General features: G+C 46.4%; 1 protein-coding gene across 1 annotated transcript; it reads right to left on the reverse strand.

The window, feature by feature from the left end:
- Positions 1-9,946: 9,946 nt before the first annotated feature.
- POU3F4 (POU class 3 homeobox 4) lies at positions 9,947-10,930 on the reverse strand. The gene has a single exon (XM_066640194.1). The coding sequence runs from the start codon at positions 10,928-10,930 to the stop codon at positions 9,947-9,949; it is 984 nt and encodes a 327-aa protein (XP_066496291.1).
- Between the last annotated feature and the right edge of the window lie 6,069 nt (positions 10,931-16,999).

Consider the following 16,999-nt stretch of genomic DNA (forward strand, 5'->3'; position numbering starts at 1 on the left):
AGTGTTCTAAACTAAATTTATTAAGTTAGTGCCTAAAAAGTCACAAACATCACAGCTTTTGCACGTACGGAAGGTCCAGCAGTTTTAAGTTGAGTCACGCTCAGATTTGTGGGCCTTGCACGTATGTTGTACGTTACAACTTTCTGTTGAAGAAAACTTTAGTTTGCACATGCATGGACACTGCTACTGATCTTTCACTGATGGTTCTACAGTGAATTTCTGAACTGTCATGGTTCCCCCCCCCCCCCCAAGAAAAAGAAAAGTGTTTGGAACTCACATTAGACATTACCAAACACTCTCTCTGTTCTAGTTAAAACAAGAGTAGCTCTTTCTATACGTAAACCATTGCTATAGTAATATAGTAGTAATGCATTTGTGCAACTGGCCCCATAGAAACTGACAGTGATCAGTACTTAACATTAGGTGGCAGGAAAGAGTCTCCTTCGCTCAGAAACACACTGGAATTTAAAGTGTGTGGTGCAAAGGAACTTTTATTTCTTTAAATGGATGCAAATGGATTTCCTTGTCATTTTTCCTCCCAGGAAGTTTTTTTTTCAACCTGTTCTGTTTACATCTGCCTTTTCTTGTATACATTTTGTCTTTTGACAGCTAAGCTAAATATGCAGATTTGGGGGGAAAAAATGAAAACAAAAGAATTTTTTCCAGTTTCGCAATAATAGAAATGGCAGAATATAAAGTCTTACTCTAAAAGGATTTCTTTTCAGGAGCTGTTTGGGTCTTCTTTGTAAAATGGAAGAGGCATTTAAATCCTTCATATAGATACCTGATAATAAAAAAATTTGTTCTAATATAATGCCTTTAAATAATATTTTCCAGATTTTTTCCCCCCTCTCTTTATTTAGTCACAATATTTTAATTACACTGAAATTTGGTTTAAACCTTGCAATATAAATGTTACTTTCTGCAAACAGTTTTGGTAGTTGAACTACAGGTGCAGGACTCGGGGCCAAATCCTATCCAGCTTTCTGGCACTGGGGCAGCTGTGCCAATGGGGCATGCACTGCATCCTGCGGTAGGTGAGCAGCCACAGAGGTCTCCACCTGGTGACAGACTGGCTGGAAAGTTGGATGGGATTGGGCCCTCAGTTAATTAACCAATGAAGCAGGGTAGCTCTTGGTTTGAGGGGCTCTCATTAAAGTGTTTTCTTGTCAATCACCCAAATATTCATGGTGGCAGCTATTTTCTCAGTGACTGATGGTCACATTTCTCCCCACAATGCTTTAGACTTAGACTTCCAAGGCTTTATGGGGGGGGGGGGAAATGCAACACATACTGGGAGCTGCCATCCCCCCCCCCAATGCTCTGGAACAGGGGTGTCCAAAGTTTTTGGCAGGAGGGCCACATCTTCTCTCTGACATTGTGTCAGGGGCGGGGGGGGGGGAAGAATTAATTTACTTTTAAAATTTGAATAAATTTACATATGTTTACATAAATGAATATATTAAAGATGAACTTGTATGAATGAATGAAGGTCTTGCAATAGCTCAAGGCCTATAAAAGGCCTTGCACAAAGCAAGGCTGGCCTTTCCTTTGCTGCCGCTACTGCATCACAGACGTGAAACAACAAGCAGTGGAGGGAGCCCTCATCCCACAGCTCACGTGAGAGGTCAAACAGTCGCCCTCAAGCTGAGAGCAGTTGCATCCAGCCAGTGTGGGCTCCAACAAATCTTTGGAGGGCCAGAGGCTCATTGGAGACTGAGGGCTCTCTGAGGGCCGCATTGAGAGGCCTCGAGGGCTGCAAGTGGCCCCAGGGCCGGGGTTTGGGCACCCCTGCTCTGGAACAAAGATACATAAATGGCATGGGGGGGAAAGGTAACCACCTGCAAAAATCAGTCTCCAGCAGCCAGGCCTAGTCCTCCCTGGGGGTGGTGAAGGTTGACAAGGGCAGACATCAGCAGTGGGTCCTGTCTTGCTGTGATGCTGGGTCCTCAGCAACTGTCTGAAGGTGATATAGGGCCTGCAGCTAAGCATGCAACAAAGAAGAGGTCCTACCAGACTGCAGTCCAATATACAATGATGGAATCAGCAGATTTCCAACCGAAGAGGCATGTCTAGGTCTGAACTTAACCCAGTGGTTCCCAAATTGTGAACCGCGGCTCCCTGGGGAGCCATGAAAGTCAGCCAGGAGAGCTGTGGAATCCTCATGAAAAACCTGCCACCCTATACAATGTATAGGATTGTAGCCCTCGTGGGGAGCCACAGACAATGGCCCAGTAGGTCAAGGGAGCTGCCAGTCAAAAAAAGTTTGGGAATCACTTACTTCACCATAACATGCTGCAGAAGATAACATGGAAAATATTTCTGTAAGAAAACTCAGGAGGGCAATGGCCATTTTTTTCCAACTGCAGAAAGGTTTTTAATACTGAGAGGTTTGGCCAATGAGAAAAATATAACACTTTTGGTATAGTGGACACCCTAAGGAAAGGATAATCAACCACAAAAGCTCATTATTTTTTTTCCCCTATACATTCTAATATGTCTGCACAACATCACAAAACCAACTTTGCCCACAAGTCATCCACAGCAGCCCACTGAAAGCTTGATAAGCCCTCTGATTTTGCTGTCTGCTGGGGACTTCAATAGGAAACACAACCCCCCCCCTCTCTCTTTAAACTACATCCCACTTTTCCTTCATGATGGACCTGAAGGCAGCTCACATTGGGTTCCCAGGTGGTCTCCCATCCAAGAATGGATGAGATACAGGCCTGCTTAATTTCAGCAAGGTTTCTGTAGCATGTATACCTTCAGACCATACCCTGGGACATGGGAGAACTCAAAAAGCTTCAAACTTATCCATCACAGGCAAGATGCCTGCAGAGTGCTTAGCGGCAGAAGGACAGAACAAAGTCCTTGGAAGAGGAAGCAGTGGCTTGACCCTAGAAGACCCTAGAAGACCCCCCCCCCCATCTTTATTCTGCTCAGATATATTCATGCCACTGTCACAGAACTTCAGTCCATTATTATAGTTCTAATACTGCAGGAACTTGCTCAACAATTGCACTATTCTTGAGTTCCCTAACAGAACGTTACTCTTAATACACGCTGGTGGGCATCCAGCACAGCTTTTGCTGTCAATTGTCTGAAATATGAAAAGCAAAACAATTGTGCAGGATGAATATTTTAGAATGATGTGGTTTAAAAAAAAAAAAAGTTCAAAACCTCAACCCAGTCCATTATAACAGAATAACAAGATTTCTCATTATGTCTTAAGCAGGTAACAAACCCAAGGCACTATCACAGAATTAATGGTAGAACCTTGCCTGTAGTCCTATGGTCTATAAATAATGTTTGGCTTTTTTTTTTTTGTCTCTGGATGTTGTGAGTAACAGGTCAACATGTATGACTATTAAAGGCTATCTATCTATCTATCTATCTATCTATCTATCTATCTATCTATCTATCTATCTATCTATCTATCTATCTGCTTTAATAGAAAATTCTCTTTTTTATTATATAGGCAGAATTTGGTACAACTTACTACAAACATTTTTTTTTTAAGACAGCTTGAGTGGATGGGGTTTTAGGTGCTGCTGTCTAGCCTTCCTCTCTCCCAGCACCTCTTGCTCAAATCAGGTGATTGAGGAAGAGGGGGAGAAGGAGGAACTGAATCCCCCCCCCATTGCATCCCATTACATATGATTAACTGTTATTCTTTGGAGTTCTCTCTCCCTTGGTCACATGGAAGTGAACAACAGAAGACCCTATGCAACCTCCTCCCTTCTCGGCCATAAAGGCTTCAGTGGAGGTAGAGCCCACCCGCGTAAGGGTAGTGCTTGGCTCCATGAGGTTGGGGGCTGTGGGGAGGGAGGACTGATATGCAACAAAAGAAGCCAAATCCATGCATATTAACCACTCCTGATCTTCAGCAACCACTTCTGCCTCCCAGGTCATTATGATTTACATGAACACAGAATGAAGTTGGACCAAAGTGAAATGTAGTACAGAATAAATTGGGGCTGTGATTCCAGAATGAAATGCTTGTCCCTTTGACATATAGACATGGGGCATTAATTATTGGGGGGGGGGGGAAGAGATAAATACCCATATGTATTATGTAGCTTTTTCATATCCCAAATAAGCTCGAGAGCTCACATTAAAGGTCATTTATTTGCACAAATTTTGATAGACATACTCCGATCCAAAATGCATTTCTTCAGAAGCAAATAAATAGGACAGGACTGTCAAGTCCAAGGGGTTCTGGGCCTACTGCCAATAGGTTCAAACCTGGCTACTTCTGCTCCAGTGGGGTGTGGATCCGTTCCAGACTACAAGTACCTTATCTGTCAGCCTCAAAACAGTCCATCTGTACAATTGTATAGGATAATGACCTACAAAAGGGGGTGGCTTCGAGAATAAACAAAACAAAGACTGGTGCTCTCTCTCTCTCTCTCTCTCTCTCTCTCTCTCTCTCTCTCTGTGTGCCCATTGAAAAAATGCTATACAAATTAATAATACTAATTAATTGATTCATTCTTGTACATGTTATTAATTTTATTAATAATTTTTTTATTTACTATTAATCCAGCACATGTTATTATTTATTTACCACACGATTATAACAGCAGCAGGGGGAAAAATGCCCATTTTGTTTGTTCACTTCCTGGACAATACCCCTGAATATGGAACCCCTGTCCCCTGCAGTGCTATTTTATGCGTGTTTACTCAGAAGTCAATCCTACTGTGTCCAGTGGAACTTTTCAACAGGGTGAGGGCTTTGATCCTATACACACTTTCCTGGGAATAAGCTCCAATTGAACACAATGGGACTTACTTCTGAGGAGTCATGCATAGGATTGTGCTGTCAGCTGGTTTAGGATTGCAATCTTAAATTCAAAAAAATAAAAAGTGCCCCAAAGCAAACACCAAACCTTCAGTCTCTACAAAGATGTCTGTATTCCCCACCCCCATTCTCCTGCAGCGTGGTTCTCTGGTTTAAATGGGCATGTGTATACAGACGTATACACAGAGCTACAACCATGCACTCTCTCTCTCACACACACACACACACACACACACACACACACACACACACACACACGCAAAGTCAAGGTCTAGTTAACATTGTGCTCCCTGTTTGTCCATTACAATCGGCTGGTCCGAGGAAGGACTCACCCTAATTCTCAGCACTGCCTAGTGTCAATATCTCCTTAAGGGGGGGTGGGAAGAGAGACAGAGAGAAGTCTTGCGAACGATTAAGAGCTCAATCCTCTGCATGTCTACTCAGAAGTATGTCCCTTTATAGCCAATTGGGCTTACTCCCAGGGAAGAAAAGCCAAAGGTTGCGATCCTATCCACACTTCCCTGGGGGTAAGCCCCATTGACCATTATGAGACTTACTTCTGAGTAGGCATGCATAGGATTGGGCTCTAAGTCATCCGATTTTAGTTCATGGAATGAAACCCAAACATCCCTCAGTCCTAATTTCGCAGTGAAATTGACTCGATTGCTGGAGCCAGCCAGGGAAAGATACAATTCAGAGAAACACAGACACATCACACACTCCCCACCCCACAAGCCTCCCTAGGATTTCTGCGTAGACACAGACCACCTAACCCATTTTCTTTACCTTGGAGATATTGTCCTGGGGGAAGGGGTAGATTCTCATCACCCACTCATCTCCACCACCCTGCTCCTCCAAGGTGATGGGAGAACAGAGAGCCCAATCCTGTGCATGCCTACTCAGGCGTAAGTCCCATTATAGTCAGTGGGGCTTACTCCCAGGTAAATGTGGACAGGATTGCAGCCAGAGGCCTCTAGGCTGGGGTTAAAGAAGTAAACCTGGGAGATATAATAAATCCGAGATGGAGCGGGAGATGAAATTGACCAGGTCTGGTCTGTTTCCATCTGGGTAGGGCTGGAGAAAAGGGGCCTTTAGGAGAGGATGCCCTATTAATAAGTCACCAAAAATGTTGATTATTATTAATTATTAATAATACGTATTCATAATCTATAACTATTAATGTTATTATTAATTAATAATAATAGCTTACATCTTGCAACAATATTTATAACAGCAAAATGGGATAAAAAGCAGGCATCCCAAGTCCTTGGGAAGGACTGGATGCCTGGATAAAACAAACCAGTCAATAACATCTACCTGACTGTGCAAAAATATAATAATAATAATAATAATAATAATAATAATAAAGGAGCAAGGCCTTAAAGTGCACGGACAGGCGACGGCTTTTTTCCTATGTTTTATGCACCACATAAATAAACTCAAATTTTTCTTTAATTTGTAAAAAATGTTTTATTTAGACCTTTCCTTGTGTGTCTGTGTGTCTTTACAACAATAAAATATTGCGTCAATATAAACCCCCCCCCCTCGATTAAAAGTGATTGACAATCAAACATCACAAGCGAATTGTTTTTTTTAATTATTTGTTGAAACCCTTTTTTTTTTCCCCTTTCGTCTTCAGGGATTATTGGTTGCTGGTTCTTTTTTTTTTTAATTTTTTAATTTTTTTTTAAACATAATGCGGAATTTATTGAAAATAAATAATTGTCGGCCACTGCAATAGGCAATTTTGGAATAAAATAGTTGAAAAAAGCAACTTTAATGAAAATAGCGTTTATTATACATCAGTTACTAAATGAATAATCTAAATGATCTTTTTTTTCCTTTTAAATTAATAACTTCCCAAAAAACGTTTAGAATATACAAAACTGTACAAGGTTTTTTTGTTTGTTTTTTTTTAAACTTTTCCTTTCTTTTAATATAAAGTTGGCAGAGATATAGCAGGGTGTGTGGGGGGGACCTTCAATGTTGGGATATGATGTTGAAGATTTCAGGATCCCCCCCCCCCCAAAAAAAATTGAAAAATAAAATCCGAAATAAAAACAGTGATGGTGGAGGAAAGGTGTGGGAGGGGGCCCGAGAAGAGAAATTATTTTCAGCACTTGAATTGCTAACATATTCTCTCCATTGCAGGGATGCAAATTTAGAGCGATGGGGGCCTGTCTTGTTATATAGATAGCTGCGTGTCAGACACAATGGGAGAGGGATAATGTGCTGGGGTTTGGGGAAAGGGGGGGGGGTCGCCTACTCATCTCCTTTCAAGTTCTGAAAAAATAAAATAAAATTACATCTATACTGAGGAACCCAGTGCCTTTTGGGTTCTGTCTTGCCAGGGTCTGTCTCAAATCCATGTACATCCAGACAGGTTAGGGGGTCTGCCTGGCCCTAGGTAGACAATGCCCCATAAGTCTCTACTGTCTCCCTGCCTGCACAACCTTCGCCAACACATATCCACACCGCCCCCATCCCAAACCAGCAGAGCTATTTCAGATTGCCAGAATCCACCATTTTTAAACAAAATTGTCTTTTCCCTTCTTTGAAGAAATGCATATTATTTCCACCCCCCCCCCCCAAAAAAAACACCAAAACCTGCTTTTGGACCAGGTTTAACATTTCCCCCTCCTTGCAACATATCTCAAGATCCCAATAAAATCATAAATAAATGCAGATATCTTCTTGTCTCCCCCACCCCTCTCCCCCTTCACCATTCATTTCAATCCACTCCGATGTGTTTCATTCTTTTTTTTTTTTTAAAGCTCTTGAAAAGAAACCCTGATTTAATCCCAAACTGAACCTTCAACTGGGGGGGGGGGGAGAGGTAATGTTTTACTACAGACTGTAGCAAGGCGGGCGCCCACCCATAAATGAATCGTTGGAAAGCTGGACACCAAGCAAATGTGTCTTGTAATTATTATCATTATTATTATTATTTTATTATTGGGGGGGTTGTTTATACACTCTTCTTAGAAGAATGTAGCTAAAAACAGCCCCAATAATAATAATAAATAATAATAATAATTTTGGATGGGTGTTTTCTACATTCTTCTAGGAAGACCACCCCCAATAATAATAATAATAATAATAATAATAATAATAATAATAATAATAATATTGGGGGTGTATAATAATACCCCCAATAATAATAATAATATTATAATTTTTGTGGGGTGTTTTTAGCTACATTCTCCTAGGAATTTTTCATTTTAGATCTTTAGATCACATTAGATCATTTTTTATCTTCATTTTGGGTCCTACTTTAGAGAAGTAAAAAAAAAATATATATGAGATTGGTGGTTGGGGTTTATGTTTGGTTCAGGTCATTTTAGAGAATGCTCCTGCTTTCTCGAAAAGGGCACGGGCCTAAACAGGTCTACTCGGAAGTAAGTTCTATTGTGTTCAGTGGGACTTGCTCCCAAGAAAGTGAGGTTAGGATTGCAGCCCGTCCAGGATTATTGCTGAAAGTTATTTCAACAGACAGGAGAGGAAGGCTGCCATCCTGGCCGCATTTACCTGGGAGTAGTAGTCCCTATTAACTTACTTACTTCTGAGTAGGCGCGCCTTACTACAATGAGACTTACTTCTGAGTAGGCGCGCCTAGGATTGGGCTGGAAAGATCTGCGTCCTGTCTTTTTCTAGGCACCTCTTCTTAGGATTTGGGGGGGGCTGGAGAAGAGGGCACCCACCCCCCTTCCACAGGCACTAGGAAGAGGTGCCGGAGCGGGTGGCGGGTGGGGGTCCCCAGCCTTGCTCACAGGTTGCAGTAAAACCCCCTCGACTTTGGGGAAGGCCGCTCCGGTGACGTCGCAGCGTCTTTGGCCCGCCAGCCTGGCAAGTCCGACGGAGACTTTTTGGAAGTCCTTTTCCTTTTTACCTTAACGACAAAGAAAGGAAGCGGCCCGGCGGGGTCCGTCACCTGAGCTGCGCGGCTGCTTCTCGGGAGGCACGTCCTGTCTCGGCAGCGCGGACAGGCAGGAGGGCGAGGGTCGTGTGCCGGCGCTGGTGGCTGCAGATGCGAACCCAAAAAAGATGCAACCCAAAAAAGCTTCGACGTGGAGCGCAGGAATCGGCGAAGGGCAGAAATGGACCACAAAGGGGGAAAGATCCCGAAATCTCTGCAGGGAACGTGTGCATCTCTGCACGCCGCTGGGACGAGGGGGTGTGGCGGCCAAGCCCGCTCCGGCCCCCGCCTTTGTTTTGGGGGGCGAAGTTCTAGGATGGCGTGCGTGCCTTGTGTAGGTATATTGTGTGTGTGTATAGGCATAGTCACACACACACACACTATATATATTATATATCTATACATACACAATATATATAGTTGTGTGTATGCTACACACATAGTGTGTGTGTGTGTGTACTGTATATATATGTATAGCGTGTGTGTATATACATACAGGATGTATATGGCATGTGTGTATACACTACACACATACGACACAGACAGTGTGTGTTGTGTATCTATATATATATTGTGTGCATATTTAGTGTGTTTGTACATACACACACACCCCATATACTCTACACACATACACTACACACAGTGTGTGTGTTGTGTATATATAGTGTGTATGTGTGTATATAGTGTGTATATATATACACACCCATACATATATGTATGCATACATACATATATATACACACACATACATATATATATGTTCATATCTATATATGCACACATATACCTCTATATGTACACACATATATATGTACACATATACCTCTACATGTACACACATATATGTGTACACATATACCTCTACATGTACACACATATATGTGTACACACATATATATGCACATATCTATATATGCACACATATACCTCTATATGTACACACACACACGCATACATATATATGTACATATACACACATATATGTGTACATGTACATCTCTCTCTGTCTCTACACACACACGTATACATGTCCCTGTGTATCTACACACACTGTATACCTATGCTGCGGACACAGCTAGAACGCGTGCGTGTGTGGATGCACTGCACACCCCCAGACGCGGAGGCTGCCGGTGCGTATATATGATATACACACGTGGGCGGGCGGGCGGGCGGGGGCCGTCCGTCGGGGCGGCGCGGCCCGCCCCCAGCCAGCAGTCCGGCGCGGGCGGTCAGAGGTCCGCCTTGAGGCCGCGCGGGAAGGCGTCGGGGGGCGCGGGCGGGGGGTCTCCGGGCGGCGTCATGCGCTTCTCCTTCTGCCGCCGGTTGCAGAACCAGACGCGCACCACCTCCTTCTCCAGCTGCAGCGAGTCGGCCAGCGCGCCGATCTCCTGGGCGGCGGGCTTGGGGCACTTGAGGAAGTGGGTCTCCAGCACGCCCTTGACGCCCACCTCGATGCTGGTGCGCTTCTTGCGCTTGCGGCCCTGCGCCGCGATCTTGTCCAGCGCCGAGGGGCTGCCCGAGCTGCAGTCCGCCTCCTCCAGCCACTTGCCCAGCAGCGGCTTCAGCTTGCACATGTTCTTGAAGCTCAGCTGCAGCGCCTCGAAGCGGCAGATGGTGGTCTGCGAGAAGACGTTCCCGTACAGCGTGCCCAGCGCCAGCCCCACGTCCGCCTGCGTGAAGCCCAGCTTGATGCGCCGCTGCTTGAACTGCTTGGCGAACTGCTCCAGCTCGTCCGACGTGGGCGTCTCCTCGTCCGACGGCTCCGCGCACGGCTGCGCCCCGTCCAGCGGCTCGGGCGGCAGCGCCCCCGGCGTGGGGGGCGCCGGCGGCGGCGTCAGCCCGCCCTGCTCCAGCAGCCCCCCCACGGAGAAGCCCCCCTGCGCGTAGACGGCGCCCCCCCAGCCGTGCTGGCCGTGCGGCGACTGGTGGCTGCCCAGGTGGGGCGCGCGGTGGTGCAGCAGCCCCCCCAGCTGCAGGTCCTCCCGGCCCGGCTTCACGTCGGGCTGCTCCACCGCCCAGGGGCCCGCGTCCGCCAGGCTGCTCACCCAGTGGTGCCCCAGGGGGTGCCCGTTGCTGGGGGGCACCCCCTGCAGGTAGTCCCCCTGCAGCAGCTTCTGGGGCCCTCGGAAGGCGCCCCCCGCCTGCATCCCCGTCGAGTCCACCAGGGAGCCCGCGTTGAGGAGGCTGTAGGGGTTGGAGGCGGCCGTGGCCATCCCTGCCTGGCGCCGCGCAGGAGTGCCCCTGCCCGCGATCGACTGTGGCACCGGCAGCCGCGCGCAGCCTTTGACATCTCCCCGGCCCGAAGGGAGCCAAATCAGCAGCCGCCGCCTGACGGGCGGCCCCCCCAGCCAATCCCGCCGCCCGCCGACGGCCCACGCAGCCAATCGGCGAGCGCTGCCAGAGCCGGGCGGGGTGGGGGGGCAGCCAAAGGGTTAAAACGAGGGAGTCTGGAAGCAGGAAGTGAATCCGTCTGCAGGCTCCATTGGACGCTGCTGCCCCCCACTCGGGGGGTTAACCCTTCCCTCCCTGCAGGACCTGATCAGGCATTTATTTATTCCCCCCCCCCACTTCATCTTTCAGCTCTTATTAGGAGGAGGAAAGGGGATGAGAGGGCATGGTTTAAATTTGTAGTGATTAATTCCAGGGATAGAGCCCCCCCCCTCCACAATGGGGGGGGAAGAGAGGAAGAAAGGTTAAATACCTGCCTGCAAGACTGACAGCTTGGAAGAGTTTGTGCGGACACTCTCTCTCTCTCTCCCCCCTCCCCCCCCCCCCATGTGGGACTCCGTCTGAAAGCAATTGGGAGGTTTAGAAAAGAAGAAGGACCACAAAAGACACGGAAATGGCATGCTTGGCCCCCAAAAGGACCAAAAAAAAAAAAAAATCTGAAAAAGGGGGGTGTGTGTGAAAAGAAAGACCGCGCGCACACAGGCGCACTACTTGTGATCTACTACAAGGTGTATTTGTTTACTCGCCGCCGACGCGTTGGTAAGCCAGTAGTTAACCCCCCTGCCCTGATTAAAATGCAAATCCCGTCGGCTGCTGGTATGATTTCGGTCGTGCGAAGTTTACCCCCACCACACTCCCTCTGGTCAAGCCGGTGCTTTGGATCTCTCTCTGTCTCTCTCTGTCTCTCTCTCTCTCTCTCATCCAGCCTACATCTCCAGGTGACACAGGATTCTTCCTAAGGCACAGAAAGAAAGAAAGAAAGAAAGAAAGAAAGAAAGAAAGAATTTCATATGCTTGATCATGATTTTTAAACATTCTCTTTCTCTCTCTCTCGCTCTCTCTACTTCCCCCCTTCCCGATCCTTCCCCCCTTCTCCAGATGAAGAAATGCTCCTTTCTTCAACTTTTCCAGCCTCAGAGCAGTTCTGCTCGTGAGGACACAACCTGGGAAGGCAACGAGAGAGAGAGAGAGAGAGAGAGAGAGAGAGAGAGAGAGAGAGAGAGAGAGATGCTTAGGAGCCCTAGGTACAAATCACTCTCTTTCAAGGGGTTATTAGAGTGGGGTTTTTTTTTCTTTACGCCTAGCCCAAGAAAAACCAAAATAAACTACATAAAATAATGGGACACACACACACAGAGAGAGAGAAATGCTTTGTAGTCCTGGTACAAATCACTCTCTCTTGCTTTCCAGCTACATTCAAGAGGTTATTAGAGTGGGTTTGATTTTTCTTTGCCCCTGTCCAGGAAAAACAAAATCAACACAAAATCAGAACACGCACACTATCTCTCTCTCTCCCTCTCTCTCTCACACACTCACACACACAGAAAGAGTTCAACCTGGCAACTGGTTGAACTACATCTCAACCTTTTCCATTGAACCTCAACCTCCCCAACTTGGAGACACGCTCCAGAGTTGTGACAGGTTTATATATGGCATCGTCTTGATGGGAGGGGTGGGGGCTGTGTGTGTTTTAAACATTGCTTTGGGTCATCATCATCAAGAAGAAATGCCAGTTCATAACCAGGTGAAACAATGCCAAGGAAAGGAGCGGGCAGGTGTGTGTGCGTTGGGGGGGAGGGCTGCTGACATTTCTCGTCTCCCCAGTTCAGTTCCAGCCCATTTCGTGCACCCAGAAAACAGCCCATTGTGTGTGCCCCCCCCCTTTCCAGGGCTCAGCGAAGGCGCAGGACATTTTGGTGGTGGTGGTCTAACTAAGAACATTCAGCCCTGATACCTCTGGGGGGGGGGGGAGGAGAATCAGTGAAGTTAAATTTAAAAAAAAAAAAAAAAAAAAAGCCCTGACCTTCCCTGGCATCATTTCGGAGGTAACCTGGCTGTGTAATTATATTTGCACTGAACAGAAGCCTGCACGGCAGCCCCTTATTGGTCTGAAATTCCATTAAATATATTGCAGGAGCTCCTAGGTTAAGCTTGATTTAAATTTGCATACATTTTCATCTGTTTAGCAGAAAATAAAAGAAGGCCCGCCGCTTCCCCCAAAGTCATTAAGGCATTAAGTTCTCCAGGAAGACAGATCCGCAGGAAAAGAGGGAAGGAGAGGATAAATCTGGCTCTCAGAGAAGGTGAGCTGCTTTTTCTCGCCCCCCCCCCCTCCAATTCCCTCCTCTCCTTCCTCTGACTCTCCTCCTTCATTTCTGGGCTTTCCTCTTTCTTTTAAACGTGGGATTAAAAAAAAAAATCACACCCAGAATCAAACCAAGGTTGCCGTTTCCGGGGAGCAAGCCCCATTGACCAGAATGCCACTTACTTCTGAGTAGACATGCCTAGGACCGGGCTGTTAGTGCACAACCTGAGCCGGTTTGGCAGGTGCTTAGGGGTGTATCTGAATCAGGATTCTTTTTTTTTTCTGAAGAAGTTTGTATCAATTTTTTAAATCTGTCTATAGAGCTGGTAAACTTTCTTTCTTTGGGGGGGGGGGCGATTGGAAACGAACCTGATCTCCATTATCCAGTCTGTTCGTTTATTTTATTTGCTTAGAAGCTGGGAAAGGGCTTTTGGGGGGGGGGGGAGTCTGCTGGAAAATGGGAATCTCGTCTGGTGGAGAGATCCTTGCTGGATTCAGTGGATAATCTTCAAGGGCATGTCATTTTTTTTTGGGGGGGGGGGCGATGCTCAAGTGCTTCCTGACTGTTCTTTCCATGGGGTGGGCTGGAAAACTAACTGGAGAACCTGTTAAAGGTCAGTCTGGAAGGTCAGAAGATTGGGGGGGGGGGGGAGAGAGAGTGTAAAACAAGAAGAGTGAGACCCACCCAGCCTAATGCGAATTGAAACTAGAATCCACGATCTTTCTGATCGCGTCTGTCTGGGAAGCTAGAAGGCGAGATGGGGACGAGCAACCTGGGTACCCTAAGCTCCTTAACCCAAACTTTCCTCGCCTTTTGATGTCTGGGGCAAAGAGATGGGAGGCGGAGGGAGTACGCGTCACTCAGCCATCGCTATCACACCGAGATCCTCAACCCAGCTAAGCAGAACTCTCACAGGATCGAAGCTGGACTGGCTCCCATTTGATTTCTTTGGGAGTCCGCCCGGTGATATCTCCGGGGGGGGGGGGGAAAGGGGGCAGGAATGCCAATTCAAACTGTTTTTTAAATTTTTTTTTTTAAAAACTCCCTGCTCCTCTGTTTAGGAGAGACCCCCAACCATCGAAGACCTCCCCAATCAACCTTTTCTTTCCCCCCTTCCAATTCCTCCTGACTTGCCTGGGGATCGCTAAGAGAAATTATTATTATGAATATTAATATTAATAATATTATTGTTTTTGTTGCTGCTGCTATTACTGTTATTATTTTTGTTACTATTACTACTACTACTACTATTATTATTTATTTTTTGCTTGGGCAAATTTTTGTAATCTCCCCATCCCCGCTTCTCCAGGCGAATGAATAGACCTCATTCCGGATCAGGCCTGGAGAAAATAAACTCATAAATAACATTTAAAACAAACAAACAAACAAACAGAAAAACCTTCATGCATTTTAAAGGTTGAAATAAATAAATAAAATGGCAGAAAAAGCCCCTGTGCAGCCTTCAATGCAGCTGGGTCTGAATGGTGTTCAGCCTCAGATTTCTGGCTAGTATATCCTTGATTGGCCCTCTCCTTCTGGAGTGTGCTTTTATTTTTGGCCTATTTTTTTGTTGTCCAATCTGCAGGGAGCCCCCCCCTCCCCTTAATCTGCTGGAGAGGGTTTCTTTGGCTCTTGCCTGTCAGTCTAACTTCCCGAGTGTAACAGATGCGGCTCTCAGACGCCCCCTTCCCCTATTCAGGCCCGCATAGTTCTCCCCACGAGGCGGGTTTCCATAGAGAGAGGCATAAAAGGGGAGCCCGGAGCCCAGAATCCCTTTGCCCCCTGGCTGAATAAAAGGACTCCCATTCAAAAGCCCCGACCCCGTCTGAACATGGGAGAGTCTCGCTTGCAAGGGACACGCAGGGCAACTGTTGCAAGAGCTAGCAACTTTTCTTTTCCCCCTAGAGACGCCAGGGAGGCTGGAATTATTTTTATGTCATTTTATTTATTTTTATTTTAAGGAGAAAGACAGATCCACCGTCTCCACCAGGGTGATATATATATATTTTTTTAAATTTAAAATTAAATTAATTTAATTTAAACTAAAATGTTTAAAAAAAAAAAAAAAAAAAGCCCACACTTCCAGCACTGTTTAAGAAACAGTTAAACCTTAATGAATAAATTACATTAATAAAAAATTAAATTAATAAAAAAAATTAAAGCACGTTTTGGGCTCTCCAGAGTTTCTTGCGCAGAAATCTCAGTTTGATTTTTATCTCTATTCCCTTCTTCTTCTCCTTCTTCCTCTCTCTCTCTCTCTCTCTCTCTCTCTCTCTTCCCCCCCATCCCCGCAATCGCCCCTTCCCCTCCTCGTTCAATCAATAAAAAGCCACAATAGTACTAAGGATGGACCATTTGCTTGGGGGGGGGGGCGTCTAAAATTCCCCGCTCAAAAGAGGAGCGTGTTTGTTTATTTGTTTGTTTGTTCGTTTGTCTGCTGAGGAGGTGTCAAAATAAAGTCACACCCCCCCCCGCCTCACACTTGGCAAGGCTTAAAAAGAAAAGGTAGAGGACTTTCAAGGACCCCCTCTCTCAACTTCTAAAACTGCTTAAGGGGGGGGGGGTCCACGGGGAGCAGGATTATCTGCCCAGGCCATCAGTGCAATTCTCCGCCGGTTTACTCAGAAGTAAACCCACATTGTGGGTTCAATTCCCCTCCACATTGGGTCAAGTGAAACTTACTTTAGAGTAAACATGGCACGATTCCCCCCCCCCCCAATCCTCAGTTTCATTTTGGGAGTAAGGAAGGGGGGTGGCTCTTACTTCCGAGGAAGCAGGCATCGGGTCTGCGCTGGGGTTTCAGAACACGCACCCCCTTTCCTGGGCCAGATCGTTGACTTGGAAGCCTCTCATATTCAAGGGAACGCGACTCCAAAGTAAAAGATACTCCAGGGAGCAGTTCCAACGCTTTGCAGAAGCCAGAGCTCTGCGTGTAACTATTACTCCGTGGGTGCGTGTGAATTATTTAGTTACTACCAGGATGGGGGCTGCCTTTCCCACCAAGACGCCCAAATCGTTGAGGGTGTCGGTGAAAGGCAGGAAAGGGGGTCGGTGCGTATTGAAATCCTCCCGCTTTACTCAAAAGTAAGCCCCCTTCTGTTCCATGGGGTATTACTCTCCAAACCGACTCGGGTGTACAGTCTTCTTCTTTTTTTTTTTCCTGCCGGTGGGTGGCAGCTTTACAGTAGGAGGAGCTGAGCCTCGCCGGTCTTACTCCCGAGTAAACCGCTCCAAAAGAATGAGGATCGAAGACACCCGCAGGCCGAAAAAAGGGGGGGGGGGTTGGAAGGTAAAGGAAAACGAGCAAACCTCCGGTTGCAACTTGAGTGTTTACAGACACGCGCGTATACACGTGTACGTGTGAACGCGGGAGGTCTAGGAACCAAAAAGCCGTTGTTATGAAATGCGTGCAGTCGTGTTGCGTGTGTATCACACGCACACCCTCCTCTCTCTCTCTTTATATACAAATATATAAATTCATGCACAATTCCTAAATTTCTCTCTCTGTCTTTTTTTTCCCCCGCGAAAGAGGGACAACTGTTCGGAATAACGCGGTCTCTATGCGGGTTCCTCCGCTTCTCTTCCCAACAGCTTCTCGCAGTCTTTGGCTGGGGCTTGCAAATTTTCCAGCCCGAGCCCATGCATGTCTACTCAGAAGTAAGTCTCATTATAGTCTATAGAGGTTACTCTCAGGAAAGTGTGGCTAGGATTGTAGCTTGAGGCTGTAATCTTACCCACACTAACCTG

This window comes from Tiliqua scincoides, chromosome 12 (assembly GCF_035046505.1).
Source record: "Tiliqua scincoides isolate rTilSci1 chromosome 12, rTilSci1.hap2, whole genome shotgun sequence".
Taxonomy (NCBI): domain Eukaryota; kingdom Metazoa; phylum Chordata; class Lepidosauria; order Squamata; family Scincidae; genus Tiliqua; species Tiliqua scincoides.